Here is a 16143-nt window from a genome sequence, read left to right on the forward strand (position 1 = left end):
GAGTGATAATGAGTGATTTAACAAAGGGGAAAATTCTTATTTCATCTCTGGGGACTTGCGCACCGGAAACTGAGTTGTAACATTTTACAACCCTTGTGTTAAGGGTTGTTGGCTTTGAGAAAACTCTTTCTCATCACTGAGAGACCATAAAAGAGTATTGTTTACAATAACCTCCTGTATTGTTTACACCAGGCACCAAACACACATTTGTGTCTGGCTGTGGCTGTTTTTCCCTTTGTGAGAGGGTTGTCATTGATGTCGAATTCTGGTTGAGGTTTCAGTTTGCAATTGGAATCCTAAAATGCTTTGATTTTTCTGATTTGCGATCATATGTCCGACGACAGTGCATTGAAACGGTCAGACAACACGGCGCGTTACGAAAATAAATGGAATTTAAACCTGACAAGCAGTCAAATTAAAATATAAACAACAACAACAAATTTACGTAGTGTTGGAAAATATAAAATAAAATTTGAAAAAAACATAAAATTTTTAATATAAAAAATGATTTTAGAAAAGTGAAAATTCAGACAACTTAAGTGAACTAAACATTTTATTGTAAAGGTTAGCAACAAAAAAATAGTGCAAAATTCCAAAAGAGTCAATTAAGAAATACGAATTCAATTAATTAATTTAACCAAACGACAAAACCACAACTCGCAGTGCACAAAAACCACTGTGTTTATTTTAAATAACTAAAATGTTGGAATTTTATCCAATGCCTACAAATCTAAATCATGGTGCCTCCTTGTATCCCCATCATCATCATCATGGTCAAAATCATGGTGGTGCCAGATTTTTGGATAACCCAAATGCCATGACGGCTCCAAACATGAATAACAACAATAACATAAATCAGCAGCAACAACAACAACTACAACAACATCAAATGCTAGTGTCACCTAGTTTGGCCGCTTGTCCGCCAACACACAACAATCATAACAGCAATTCCTTGAACACCTGCTCGTCGACAGCTTCATTAACAGCTCAAACATCGTCATCATCGTCGTCGTCGTCGTGTCTGCCAGCCTCGAGTTCAGAAACTTCTCTGGCCACAGCAATTAGTACAATAGGCAACAACAACAACACCAATGGCAGCAGTAATAACCTTAAACCAAATTTAAACTCTCACAATACAACAACAGCAAATTCTGCTTCCTCCTCCTGCTCCTCAACATCATCATCCTCATCCTGCCCAACAACAACACCAGTCACATCGTCTTCAAACTTAACGGCGGCATCAAATAATTGCAATACCAGCAGCTCTTCCACAACTTGTACAAAATTATCTACGGACTGTAATGGACGCACAGGTTGGTATCCTCAATTCACACTTTGTTAAATGATGACCTCATCCACTCCCCCCACACCCCCAGATTCATTACAATGCTAGTCAGCTCACATTTCTTAAGCCTTTTGGGTATATGTAGGTGTGTGCGTGTTGTACAGGCAAAAAAGTTGTAAACACAAAGTTTTCAGGTGAATTTATCCCAAAACGAGAAATAAAAAGAGTTTTGTGATGTTCACCTTGATCTAACATCCGTTTCCTCAGGGGAGAGATTTTGGTGGTGCAAAAAGCAAAACTTCCTTGAAATAATTCTTTTGGTTTTACAAACTTAGGTGTTGGTATGTTTACCTTAATTTATTTACAAGTTTTATTCAACTCCTTAAGGTATTCAAATTTTGGTGTTTCATGATGACATACTTTCGGAGAGGGGTGGCGGGAAATATTGTCAACCAAAAACTAAATAAATAATAATTGTATTTTGTTACAAATTATAAAATAATTAAAATGTTTTGGAAAATAACAGAGGATTGGATTTAAAGTTAATTGTAAATTTCTGTTAAACCCCAAGTTTTGAGAAAATATGTCAATTCAATGAGAAGCTGACCACATAATAATGGTCCCTTTGTATAACAAAACTTATGTTGTATTGGAAAACATTCATACATTTCTGTTTTCAATAAAACAACAATAAGTAAGGTTTGGTAGTAAATTCCTTGTCTGTAGAGCTTTTATTGGAATTTCCGCATTTCCCGCGAATTTTTCACATCAGAAATGCTACTGTCCATCATATCGATTTGTCGGGAAATGTTATATACTAAAAACTGTCTGTATATAAATATGTATGTAGTATATATGTAAGAGTAGTAATTCCCGGGAAAAGAAAACCCCTACATGTCTGTGTAAATTCCGTAGGTATTTTGAATGCATATCGCTCATTTACTCAAAGAGTGGCATAACTCAAAAAAATTTTTTGATTTTATGAAGCACTAAACCACTTATAATCATTCTGATGTTGCACAGCAGTTTAGCACTGATATCTAGCTTATTTTATTTTTAAATTTCGACAAAAAAAATAAAATCGATGTCAAAAAATGTCGGTGATAATTTAGCAAATTGTTTCTTATTCCCTAGAATAGAATTTTCACGAGCCCTTTGGCATGTCATCTTTACCAACCTTTTGTCACGGCAACTTAACCAACTATTAGACATGACATTTTCACGACTTGTTTGGAAAATGGAAAATGTTGTATTGAAATATGACAAACAAAACTCTTTATTAATTCAAAAGAATTCATAAAATAACTATAATGTAATTATCATCAAAAAGTTTACATCCAAAATTAGAGTTTAATCACCGCAGCTGCACCGCATCTTACAAAAGATTTTTTATATTATCTTCCCATCACCTGGCCAGATTTCAACATGGACTCCAGGTGCACTCCATTAGCATTATTTTTAGTTTGAAATTTTGTTATTTTATAACTAAATTTTGAAAATGTATATTTTTTGTTTTGGGAAGAAATGATGTCGCCACATGTAGGGATCTAAATACCTACTTGCTATTAGGGATCTCTAGATAAATGCTAATAAAATGTAACGAATGGAGAGCATTTTTATGAAAATATATACGCATTCATTTATTTTTAATATATAAATTTTTTCCAAAAGTCGTTTCCATTATTTTTCTGATTCCTGTTTTCTTCGTTTAGAGATTTTTTTGTCGAATTGATCGAATGATTTCATTCTAAGTCAGATTTAGTCGCCTAATTATCGCTTAAATAACGTATATTCCATTAAAATATAAAAAAGTTCACACAAAAATCGATTTTAAAACTAAAAATATTTTTTGAAAAAAGTGTATGAAATGAAAAAAAAAACACCAAAAACTATTTCCTGTTGCGCGAATGAATAAACTTAAGCCTACTAATAACTAAAATAGCGTTCATTCCACTCAAATATTGAAAGAGATCTTGCACAAACCACTTTGAAAACTTTTTGTTTGTTAAAAAGTTCAGAACTGAAGAAAATTATTGAGAAACAAGTTAGTTTGGTTATCTCACAGTGACTTGTAATAATAGCCCATAATCCTGATAAATTCAAATTCACCGAATTACCTTATAATTTACATTTTATGTAATCAACATAAGATTGGAACTCATCACGGCATGATACAGGGATATGAGGTTGTAAAAAAGGCATCACCCTAATGTACATCCTAGAACAGACAAGGAAACTTTTATAAGATGTATCAAACAATGGAGTCCGATTCTATTTTTAGCTCGATGATTGGGAACTTCCTAGCCAATTTTAAATAATAAACTTTAGGCCATGTTTATATTATAGCCTTTTGCAGGGTTAACCTTCTTTATAAGGATTTATTTGAAATATAAGCAATGACATTGACATTTGAAACCAAGTGGGTTAGTTAAATCCGGTTATATATAAACGTCCTATTACATAACATTAAACATATTAGATAAATAAATAAAAACACAAGCTTCATCTCTATAAGATCGCATCTTTCACGACTTCATTTGAATTGATTCAAATACTGATGAAAAACAAAAATCGGATACTTCACGACTTCATTTGATCCAATGCAAAAGATCCAGCGAAATCGATGCCATGATTTCACGGAATGGAATCACTTCCATAAAATTTTGTTGGGATGAACGGTGGACCTAATTTTTCCATTGACACACTTAATCAACACCGTCTACACAGAATAAAATTGTAGCATTGTACCGAAGACATCTAAAACTTTAGATTAAGAGATATACATATGAAGAAGTGGCCATAAATATAATTTCTTGGCTCATATCTCAGAAAGTATGACTACATGCTATTAAAATTTCAACTCCCCATAGTTTATCTTGGAGATGGATATAATTTTGGGAATCATTTCTTTCTGTAATTATTAGACTTAGCTAAACTTGTCCACTACACAAAATATATTGTTGTTATCAGAATAACATTAACAAACTTCGATGAAAATTTCAAATTAACCCTCGAAAAATCCTTAAACTAGACTTCGCAAAGTTTAAAATGTTTGTTGTTTGTGTTGTTCGATATAGACCTTCTTGAAACTTGACGTACGTTTGTGAGAAATATTACTATGTGCATAGATTGCACCAATGACATTTACTCCATTTTACTACTCAATTACTACTCAATTATCGTGACTACCAGCAATTTATATTGGTCACAGTAGGAGGTGTACTTCGTTAATATCAAAGTCAAGCTGAATAATTACTTTTCTAGTCTCTGAATAATACTTTACATATTATATTTCAAACATTTATAGCTGGCCGGAGAATTCACCTAAAAGTGCGTTGATTGTCCTTCAGAACTGATAATGTGTACTAACCTTGAATTTTCTGCCAAATCGTATGCTTAATTTGTAAGTAATTGTACTCATCAGTCTTTACTTATTTACATTTATTTGTTTGCTTTCATATCTACTTTAAAAATTGTAATCAATCAATCTATTAATAAATAATAAAATAATAAAATACTCATCAGTCATTTTAGTTAATGGCGGTAGGATTTTTAGAGCTGCTGACGCATTCTCTCAGGAAGTGTGGACTTGCCTCCGAAAAAATTGTATCATTATGTCTGTCTGGTTACTTTCCCAGCAAGAATTTTCTCAGAGAGTAAGGAGTATTTATTCTCTTTTGCAAGAAAATTGTAAAAAGTAAACAGACACCTTCCCAGCAAAAACCAGCAAGCAATCAGCTGACTTGCCAAAACAGAACAATTTGTCCGCCAATGAAGGAACCAAAGGAAGCAAAAATGTTGTATTTTATTATAAAAAAAAAGAAAATGACCCAAAAAAGTATTTTTTCAACATTACAACTTTGTTCTCCAAACAAACAACACAATTAGGCTTGCTATTTCCACAATAAAATTGTTTTTAATTTTCACAAGCATAAACCAACGAAAAATCAAAAACGGATGATTGATTGATTTTATGAAGAGGAAGAGTTGCTAGTGCTTGCTAGAAGAAATTTGTCCATCAAGAATTTGCAAACTCTCAGTAAACGAACTGTCAAAATGTCTCTCTCGAATCGCTCTCTTTTGCTGACTTTTTGTGTTAACAGACGACTTCCAGCAAGAATTGGTACAAATTGTTACAAATTTAAGGGTAACTAGACAGACTTATTGTAATAGGGGCTACAAGGACAACTTGCAGGAATAAATTTTAAAAACGATTCGAGGCCTGATTCGCGTCTGGCAGAAATATTATATTGTGGGGGAAGTATCCGAGGGAGTAGACTGATATGGCCCAACTTCGAATTTGATCTAAGCTTGAATAAAATATTACGAGTGCCGCAAAGATTGGACCAAATCGGTTGATCCTTTCGAAAGTTAGTGTGCACTCCAGCCAGACAGAGAGACGAACAAGGGTAAATCGGCTCCAAATTGACTGAAACTAATTTCGCCCAAATATGCCTAAATCCATATTTTGATTAGGTACATTTTAGCCTGAAGGCTGAGGATATAAAAAGTGTGAACACTGTTAATTTGATCTAGAAATTTGGAAAAATGCTTTCATAGTATTCACCCCACCTGTACTTATTTGACTATGTAGTAAGTATTATAAACTACGAATTCGTCCTGATTAAGCATTTCTTTATAGTTCTGAGTGTGTGTGACAGTTTCTCAAAAACTATCCTCGCAATTTTTTTCTTGGTTCTGGTTCTGGTCTTACCCATAACAGCAATTTGACAATCTTTGATTTCAGATTCTTTTCGTCATTCCTCAGTAAGCAGAGGTTTAATATAGATATTTTTATACCCTCAGCTGTTGTATTAACTGGTTTTGAACCTTAAGTATTAGGGTGGGGCGATTTGAACACCTTATTTGGGCCTTTCGCGTTTTTGATTCCTGACATTGCACTACAGGTCACTGTAGATATATGATCTAGTGGACTTTTTTGCTCAGTACAATCAGAATCCGAATCGCGAAGGGCCCCATAAGGTGTTTTTCCTTCCATACAAATCGCCTCGGCTTATTAACAAAATACGTTTCCGTTCAATTCGGCGCAAAATTTTACCACCTCAGTATTTCTTCCCGATTTCGTTTAAGTTCGAAGCCAATTACTATGGCTCCAAGGTAAAGCACCCACATAATCGTAATTTCGGATCTAACATATTTTGAAAACTGTTGCCACTTTTTTCTTTCCAATTAGAAGCAATTTGAGTGTTGATTTCTCTAAGAACAAGATTTCAGCCAATTTCATGCTTTCAACCTAATTAGCTGTAAATTGGGCAACATTTTGGTGTAGCCACATTTTCAGTTTTCGGCAGTTAAAAAGCCAAAGAATTACAATAATTCAGATAGAACATTCACACTTAGCAATATTTTTCGGCAATTTGACACTTCATTTTTATTTTTTATTTTATATTATCTTAGATTATCAAATCACCTTATATATAAGATTTTATATAATCTTTAATAAAAACTCATCTAACTATGATACAGGCATACACGGTTGTGAAAAAGTCATTACTAAGATTTGGATGTTGAAATCGTCGTGAAGAATATAAACAGAAATGTACAAGGAGTGCATGCGACTTTAATTTAAATTAATATCCAGCATACAATTCTTTCACCGTGTTAATATCTGCTCTATAATATGTCAATTTCCTGTCAATTTGTCTATTTGTATTAGTAATATACATAGTTCTAACAAACTTCCGATGAATTTACCAAATTTGTAAGAGTTTCGATTGTAAATGTCATGTCATAATTTAAAGGTTTGAATTTTCATGACAAAAATGTATGAAATGAAACCTTTATAACAAAACCAAGAACTAAAAATTGCAACTGTTTACATTTGTTGTGATTACGTTAAAACAGACCTTAATATTTATCATCCAAAATAAAACCTGTCATATTTACAACAACAACAGTTAATTTACTATTTGGCAATATTGACATAATTGAGCTTATTGTTTGTCATTTATGTCATTATAGTAAGCAACGGCAAATGATATCATTCATAGATCGCAACATTTAGGCACAACCTGTCATTCAATTTTGACGGTGTATTGATATTTTAATGATGATTTGTATTGGTTTATCTGCAAGACAAAGCCGACGGCGATAGTCCTTATAACCACCAACCCTCTATATATTGGCTAATCTTATCTGCTTTATCAAATGTTGATTGTCTACTTTATTTTGTTGATACTCATCAAAATATACAATACATATTTACATAAATTCAACTTTAATCGATTATCGTTATCTTAACTATTTAATGTTGATATATTTACCAAAAAAAAAAACAAAAGGTTGGATTTAAAGGGTGTTTTGTTTATTTGCCTGAACCGAATGTCGTATTATCATCATGTTGAAGGATTTGTGTCATATTTTAGTTGCCTTTTTTTTGCTTTTTTTTTGAAGTATCACATGATAATAGATTATCGGAGGCTTTCGAGGAAGATAGAGTGATTGAAAACTGGTAACAGGTGGGGTAGGGTTTTGATTGAATTCAGGGTCCACCAATGGCGCTTAACAAATATTTGCATAGTATACCCTACATTAGTAATCTCCTTAAAAGAATTACAACTAGGAAAATAATATTACTTAAAATGTTGCCATTTGCTTACCTTTTACTTTAAGCAACCCACTTTAATGTCTGTCTCCCTTACATGTGTTGCATGAAAATTTTGCTACCGAATAGTTGTCAACATTTTTCGACAAATATTTTGCTTCCTTCCAAAAATATTTTGAATAATTCTTCCGCAAATGTAGACACTTCATATTTATTCACACAGACACTAAAATAGTTGCACACACATACACAGATGTATGGTAAAACGAAATCGATATACAAATTACACATTTAATCTAGAAATACATAAAACCTCTGTGAAAAATGCAATGACCGTTATAGTAAGCAATACAAGCTCAACATTTTTTGAAGAGCTAATGTTTAATTTCCAAAAACACATTTTTAAAATAATTCAAATATCGCAAACAAATATTTTGTAGAATTTTTTAAATATTTAAATCGTGAGATTTACAGGGAAAATCGTAAATCAATATTTTTGAAAATTTTTTGTAATTTGTATTTTGTGATGAATGTTGTGATGAAAAATACGGTGGATGTAGTTAGGAAAGTTGAATTAGGAAAGTCGCTTTTCCGTTAACAGACTTTCATTTATTGGTCGTCAGTAGGCTAATGTGAAGCTGATATTGGCTAAACATAGCTAGAGTTATTCTAAAAGCAAGACAATTGTAACAGAACTACTAATATGCTACGCTTATTTGGAGCACAAATAAGGTAGCGGCAGTCGTATGTGTAGATTTGGAAAAAAATGTTGATCATAGTTCAAATAATTTGTTAAGGGTTTATCAAAAAAAAAACTTTTTCATGCATCTTTTTTCAAGAAAACTGCATACTCTATACTACCTGTACTCCAAAATAAGCCAAATATGTTTTAAAGTGATAAGCCGAGGACACCTTACATATTTACTTATCTATTAATTTGTTTATTTACTTTCCGGTATTTTTTAAGGCTATGTTAGAAAACTAACTTGAGAGTCACTTAAACACAAAGAATCCGACGTTTCCACCCCTGTACACCACATTTTTCGACAGCAACAATGTAAAATTCTAGCCACATGAGAAACTTTGCCATACGTGCACTTCTGTGAGTCTGCCCTCTAAGATAATAAAAGTAAATTTCAATAAAAATCAATCTCTATTCTGGCTTCACTTTAAGTACTCAAGAAAGGTAATCACTTCCACCTACCCATCGAAAAAAGTCAAAATTGTGATTGTGTGAAATACCATAAACCAACAAACGTTCATTCATAAATCACATGTGACTAGTATTTTCTGAAAAATTGGTAGTCTCAAAAATAATACTTCATAGCAAACTGAAAATATACAGAGGTTGGTGTGAATTATGGATGAAAGAAAATCTACTAAAAACCACGAATATAACCACAAAACAACAAATGCAAATAAAAGCAAGCCTCAACATAGACCAATGAGAGGTATGGTAAGACCCAGCAAACACAACACGCCAAAATCATGGAGGTTAAGACATATATGTCATCTGTAATTTCATTGGACATTATCGTAGACCTTCTAAGCATTTTCGCATACAATATCAGGTACCCATGTTTTAGTTTCATGACGGAATTTTAGTTTAAATTACTAAAATATCTCATTTTACAAAGTCCGATCTGATTTTCTACATTTTAAAGTTTGCATATATTCACCACAAATATTACAAAAACTGTTTAGATGACATTTTCTGGACAAACTCATGACGAAAAATCATCAATAAAATATTGGATAAAAATATGGCCCATGAACTAGTTCGTTCATCAATTATACTAATCTAATATGAATGAATTACTGCAGTGTTTTCTTCATATTAAAATGTTTATTTCGTTTTTAATTTATTTGTTTTTTTCTTACTTGTATATTGCTATTGGCAAGGCTATTGATTTTCTAGTGTAATATTCTCAGGCAGTTCTGCCTGTTTTTATCAGACCCCCTCTTATACTGATTTGATGGTGTGATGTCTTGTGGTATTCTAGATGTTTAACTGCATCTCAAAGTTTTTTTTTTTTTTTGAAAATTAAATAAAAATCCTACATTTGACTCTCCCAATGTTCACTTGGTTATAGTGACCTGGGGATACCCACAAGAATGGCGGCACCTTTATACAGTCACTCAATACACTAATAAATATAAAATACAATACGAGTACTCCAGCTCTGTGTGCAAATTCTGCTCACTTTCTTTCAAAAGCACACATACTACCACAATAGCTCAATGCACATATCCAGCAAACCAAATGTCGGATGTCCGACACGTCTGAACAATTTTGGAAGCAACGTCGTTCAGATTTCGTTCCGATTTCTTAACGATTTTACGGAGGAGACATTGTTCAGATTTTGTACCAATTTTGTTCCGATATCGAAGCAAATGTCGGAATTAAATTTCACTTCCGAATTTCCCAAAGATTTTCTTCAGATTTCGTTACGAAATCGGATCGAAATCGATACGATGTCGCTCCGACATTTCGTTCCGAAATTATGTCAACCACTTCATACAACTTTCGTTAAGATATCGTTACGATTTCGGATCAGACATCGGACGTATCGTCCGAATTTTGTTCCGATTTCGTTAAGATGTCGGTACGATTGGTTTGCTGGGTATATACACAAATAGCTTTATGTATGTGCAATAGAGAATTTCCAACATGCTGAAATACAAACATCTGACTCACTCTAGCTATGGATTGGGATTTCAGCTTTATGCATCACAATAGCAAAAAACAAAAAGAAAATCGTAAAACACAAATAGAGCAGGAGAAAAACACTTTTCCTCCTCGTGGTAGTATTAGAAAAAGCTTAACTGTAAAATATGAGCTCAAGAGTCTTTGCCATTTTGATTTATGTGTGACGCCGTCGGCAGTGTTGTAGGTAAACATTGAATTGTTGAATTGCCGCTTTTTTATCGGTTCTTTGTTTACAACACAAAAGTATGCAATAAAATTATGAAAAAAGCGCATTTTGATTATGGCACAAAAACATTCTAAACAAAAAACACAACAAATGCAAAAAATCCAAGTGCACATAATGTCAATAAGATCATAAAACTACAAACTCACACTCACGTATCTATCGAGATGTATGTATGTATGTGAAATATGGCATGCATATTTATTTGTTGTATTAACATCCAGACAAAGAGGGTTTTATCGATGATATGCTTAGTAAATCATATTTGAAATGTGACTTTAGAGAAAGGCTTTATATGGAGAGAAACATCCTCGAAGAGACAGGGGAAAGTTTCCTGATATCTTTATGACTTGTAACAGGGTTAAGGGAATAGGAGAACAGGGTTAAGAATAGGCTTAGAGTAGCGATATGCAAAAAGTCGCAAACGTATTCTCACTAGAATTTAGCCTAAGCTCGCTCACGCACATTTTTTACTAATTTAAAAATAATGCCCTCACTTAATAACAGCAGTGCAAGCTCCTAAAAGTATGCATCTGTGCTTAAGAGAAAAGGGCGCCTCTGGACCAGTGTGACCAGATCTAAAAAAGTGTTGCAGCTAAATCTGAATTGAAATAATGGTTTAAAAATGCTAAAATATATATTAAAATGCCAAAAAAATAATGCTAAATTTGAAAACGTAGTTTTTAAATAAAATATATCCTCCGCCATTATGTGGAATGTATTTTCCGCTTGCATCGCATTAAAAAATTATTTGCGACCCTGAATGTCCGTCTGTAATTACTGAAATAGAGGTAGGACACTGAAATTTTGGAACGATGCGTTTTTGTTCGCCTTTTAGGTTCATAAAAAAGTACTAAAATATTTTGGATTTTGTGGATAGAATAATGATAAATTAAAGATACAATTATATCCAATTCAATTATCTCCAATTTCTTTTCATTAAAAAATAGTTTTTCATTATTTTTCATACCCTACAGCACACTGTGGTAAGGGGTATTATGTGCAATTGTATGTAACATACAAAAGCAAACGACATTTTTTGTCCGATTCAGCTGAAAATTGGGGAATATATTTTTTAGCCATAGGAAGAGAGCTATTGCTTTTGGCCGATTTTACGTATTTGCAGCACCAAACACGCTATATACGTCCGATTTTGATGAAGTTGGGAATCTGTGACTGAACTCGGTCTAGAAATAAGTGTGCTAACTTATATCGAAATCGGTTCAGATTTGGATATAGTTCCCATATATATTTTCGTCCGATTTGACGTATTTGCTGCACCACACACGCTATATAGATCCGATTTTAATGAAATTTGGGATGTGTGACTAAATTCGTCTAGAAATAAATGTGCCAAATTATATCGAAATCGGTTCAGATTTAGATATAGCTCCCATATATATTTTCGGCCGATTTGACGTATTTGCTGCATCAAACACGCCATATACATCCGATTTTGATGAAAATTGCCGAATTATATCGAAATCGGGGCAATATATATATGTTTGGCCAAACACGCTATATAAGTCCGATTTTAACGCAAAATGGAATGTGTGACTGAATTTGGTCTTAAAAAAATGTGCCAAATTACATCCAAATCGGTTCAGATTTGGATATAGCTCCCATATATATTTTCGGCCGATTTGACGTATTTGCCGCACCAAACGCGCTATATGCGTCCGACATTGATGAAATTTGACTGAACTCGGTCTAGAAATGAGTGTGTCAAATTATATCGAAATCGGTTCAGATTTGGATCTAGCTCCAACATATGTTTTCGCCCGATTTTTTGCTGCACCAAACACCCTATATATGTTTGATTTCGATGAAATATGGAACGTGTGACTGAATTCAGTTTAAAAAAAATGTGCCAAATTACATCGAAATCGGTTCAGATTTAGATATTGCTCCCATATATATTTTCGCCCGATTTCACTTATTTGCTTCACCAAACACCCTATATATGTCCAATTTTGATGAAATTTGGAATGAGCGATAGAATTTTGCCTAGTAATAAGTGTACCATATTATATGGAAATCAGTTCAAATTTATATATGTATATCTCCTATATATATTTTACATATACACAGTGCTGTAGGGTATCATATAGTCGGCCCCGCCCGAATATGATCCTTTCCTTTTCTGTTGAGACTATTTTTATTTGTCTGCTTTTTGTTTAGTGGATTTACATCAACTTTTGGTCCGAATTGGGAACGAAGTCTCAGCAGAAACATAAGATTTGCCCCCTAGGTTGTCGGAACCTATTGAAAATTCTCAAAATATTCAAAAATTCTCTACTAATATAACAACTGTTCTAAGAACCTCTAGTTTACAATTTAATAAAATACTCTCTCTCTCTCTAAAGTCTTCTTCTGCCATTATTAAACAAATTTATTTATTTGGTATCTCTCTCTATTTCCTTTCCTTACAGAGGTCGATCAAATCAAATGCGAGAAAAACTTTGAAGTCTGTGAAGGATGTGGCCTGAAAATACACGATCGCTATTTGATGAATGTGGGCGATACAAATTGGCATGAAAACTGTCTGTCCTGTTGTTATTGTGGCTTACAATTGCATCAGACTTGTTATGTGCGAAGTGGCAAAATGTACTGTAAAATGGATTATGATAGGTAAGCGAACAAAAAGAGTTTTTGGAATCATGTAAAATTTATTAAAAAGCTCTAACTTGAATTTCCTCTAATTCTCTATTTCTCTTTCTGTTTCATCTCCAGACTATTTGCCTTCAAATGTGCTGCCTGTTGCCATCCGATTTTACCCCAGGACATGGTTATGAGACCCCTGCCAAATTTAATATTTCACTTATCCTGCTTTGTGTGCTTTGCTTGCCGCATACCTCTACAAAAGGGGGAACAGTTTATGCTGCGAGATGGCCAGATTTTATGCTTTCGCCACGATTTGGAAAAGGAAATGTTTTTGGCAGCGGCTGCACAACATTGTGGCTATTTGGGTTTGGACGATGATGATTTGATGCGTCCCAGAGATGGTCGAAGAGGACCAAAGCGACCACGTACCATCTTGACATCGGCCCAGCGTAAACAATTTAAGGCATCATTTGAACAATCACCCAAGCCATGCCGTAAAGTGCGCGAAGCCTTAGCCAAAGATACTGGCCTGTCGGTGCGAGTAGTCCAGGTGTGGTTTCAAAATCAAAGAGCAAAAATGAAGAAAATCCAAAGGAAGGCGAAAAATAACAACAATCGTCAAGGGGATGACAAGGATAAGGATGGCAAGGACAAGGATGGTATTAAACAAGAAATGGGTTCCGGTTCGGGCAGTGAAAATGGTTATTTGGGCATGGATAATTCCTATGCCACACAGCCGCTAAATCCCAATCTTCCCTTTTCGCCAGATGGTAAGTTTTATATTTAATCCACAGGTTGCCATCTATCTTCAACCACTAATTCCCCTCTTTCTATTTTAGACTATCCTGCCAACTCAAATGACAGCTTTTGCAGTTCAGATCTCTCATTGGATGGCAGTAATTTTGATCATTTGGATGATGATGCCGACTCGTTGTCCCTCAACAATTTGGAATTGCAGTCGACCAGTTCATCGGGCCACCATCACAATTCCAATCCCCAAGATATTCTAGCCAATTTAAATAATAACCTCATAAATCCCATTGACAAATTATATCTGATGCAGAATTCATATTTTCAAGGAGATTCTTAAGTTTTTAAATTTCAATATTTACAACAAACAAAAAAAAAACAAAACAAAACCAAAAATGTACGAATTTATTAGCAAGTAACAAAACCAAAATGAAATGTGGAAAAAAACAATGATAAAACAAGTTAAGGCGGAAACGGAACCAGAAACAAAACACAAACCAACAAATTTTAGTAACTTGTAGCAAATGCAATTTTTTCAAGCGTTAGTTTTTAACCACAATAGGAAGTAGTGGCGAAATACACATTTCTTCCCACACCACCACCATCATCACATAAATCCAAGTGGAAGATTAGAATTTGAAATGTGATTTTAAAAACCCCTCAAGCAGACATTGTTTTTTCTCTAAGCCCAACTAATTTAGAAATTTGTTTAAAACGTTTTTTTCTCTTTTGTATTGTAAACCTTGTAAATTGTATTGTAAAAATTGTGTAATTTTAATTATTTATTTATTGTCACTGTGAAATTGTTATAACATTTATAAGTAAAAAAAAAACAACCATAATTATTAATTTATAATGTCGTGTAATTTAAGAACAAAAACCAAAAAGAAAATAAACAAAAAGAGCCCATGTTAGTAATTTAATAAAAGAAAATGAAGTCAAAATATTCCCAAAAATCACATTTGTTTTAAATTCAAATTTCGAAACATATTCAACTCGTCAAACACATCTTCAAAACTTGTTATTAAATTCTCGCTAGAGCTGAGCTGAATGATTGAAGATATTTTGCATAATGAAAAAGGAAATGCCAGGAGATTGCCAGTCAACTACCAAATTATGCTGCCGATTTCGCTGTTAGCTACGAAGCTCATTAGGCATATCGCCTGTGGATTTGGCTTCTCTCGCAATGCTTCGATGTTATTGTAATACTATAACAGCCAAGGCAGGTTTATAGAAGGTAGATGTATGAATTACTACAACTAATAACAATAAAAATATTGAATAACATGGTCTTTCTTAAAATATTCTCTGGAAAATATAAATGTATTTGGGAACATTCCCTGAAATGGAACATACTTGAATAAAATCTTTTTTAAAATATTCTCTGAAAAATATAAATATACTAGCTGAACCCGGTGCGCTTCGCTACCCCGACCAAGATAAAATATAATGGAATACTATACTTATATTGAAATTTTTCTTGAAAATACTTTAATGCATAAATATAGTAGATATGAAGGCTTTCTCTACACATTCAGTGCCGTGTATGGAGCTTATGTTATGGTATTTTTGTACGGTGCAGATAGTAAGACTCCTGCTAAATCCTTTCCTACTATAACTACACCTACATAAGTGGGTGCTATTTGCAAATGTCATATCGTCATCATAAATGTCCCCTTTAAAGAAAATAATTAAATTAGGAATAACGTTAAAATTGAAAACGTTTTTCCAAGGGCATATATCAAGCTGTTGTTACACATTAAATTACTCTACTGATATTTTTTAACAAAAGGATGACCTGAAATCTGCACGGTTTTCAAAATATTTTATCGGACATTTTTATACCCCCCACCATAGGATGGGGGTATATTAAGTTTGCCATTCCGTTTGTAACTACTCGAAATAATCATTGTAGACCCCACAAACTATATATATCCCTGATCAGCGTGCAATTCTACATCGATATAGCCATGTACGTCAGTCTGTCCGTCTTTCCGTCTGCGGAA

At 33.5% G+C, this 16143-nt stretch overlaps 1 protein-coding gene across 1 annotated transcript; it reads left to right on the plus strand.

Moving 5' to 3' along the window:
• Nucleotides 1-279: 279 nt before the first annotated feature.
• On the plus strand, nucleotides 280-14829 carry Lmx1a (LIM homeobox transcription factor 1 alpha). The gene is made up of 4 exons (XM_073982251.1): nucleotides 280-1313; nucleotides 13216-13414; nucleotides 13517-14157; nucleotides 14227-14829. Exons 1-4 carry the CDS (start codon nucleotides 701-703, stop codon nucleotides 14475-14477), a joined length of 1704 nt encoding a protein of 567 aa, XP_073838352.1. The 5' UTR covers nucleotides 280-700; the 3' UTR covers nucleotides 14478-14829.
• The last annotated feature ends 1314 nt before the right edge of the window (nucleotides 14830-16143 follow it).

Source organism: Musca autumnalis, unplaced genomic scaffold (genome assembly GCF_047663935.1).
Source record: "Musca autumnalis isolate F117 unplaced genomic scaffold, ASM4766393v1 scaffold_4, whole genome shotgun sequence".
NCBI lineage: Eukaryota > Metazoa > Arthropoda > Insecta > Diptera > Muscidae > Musca > Musca autumnalis.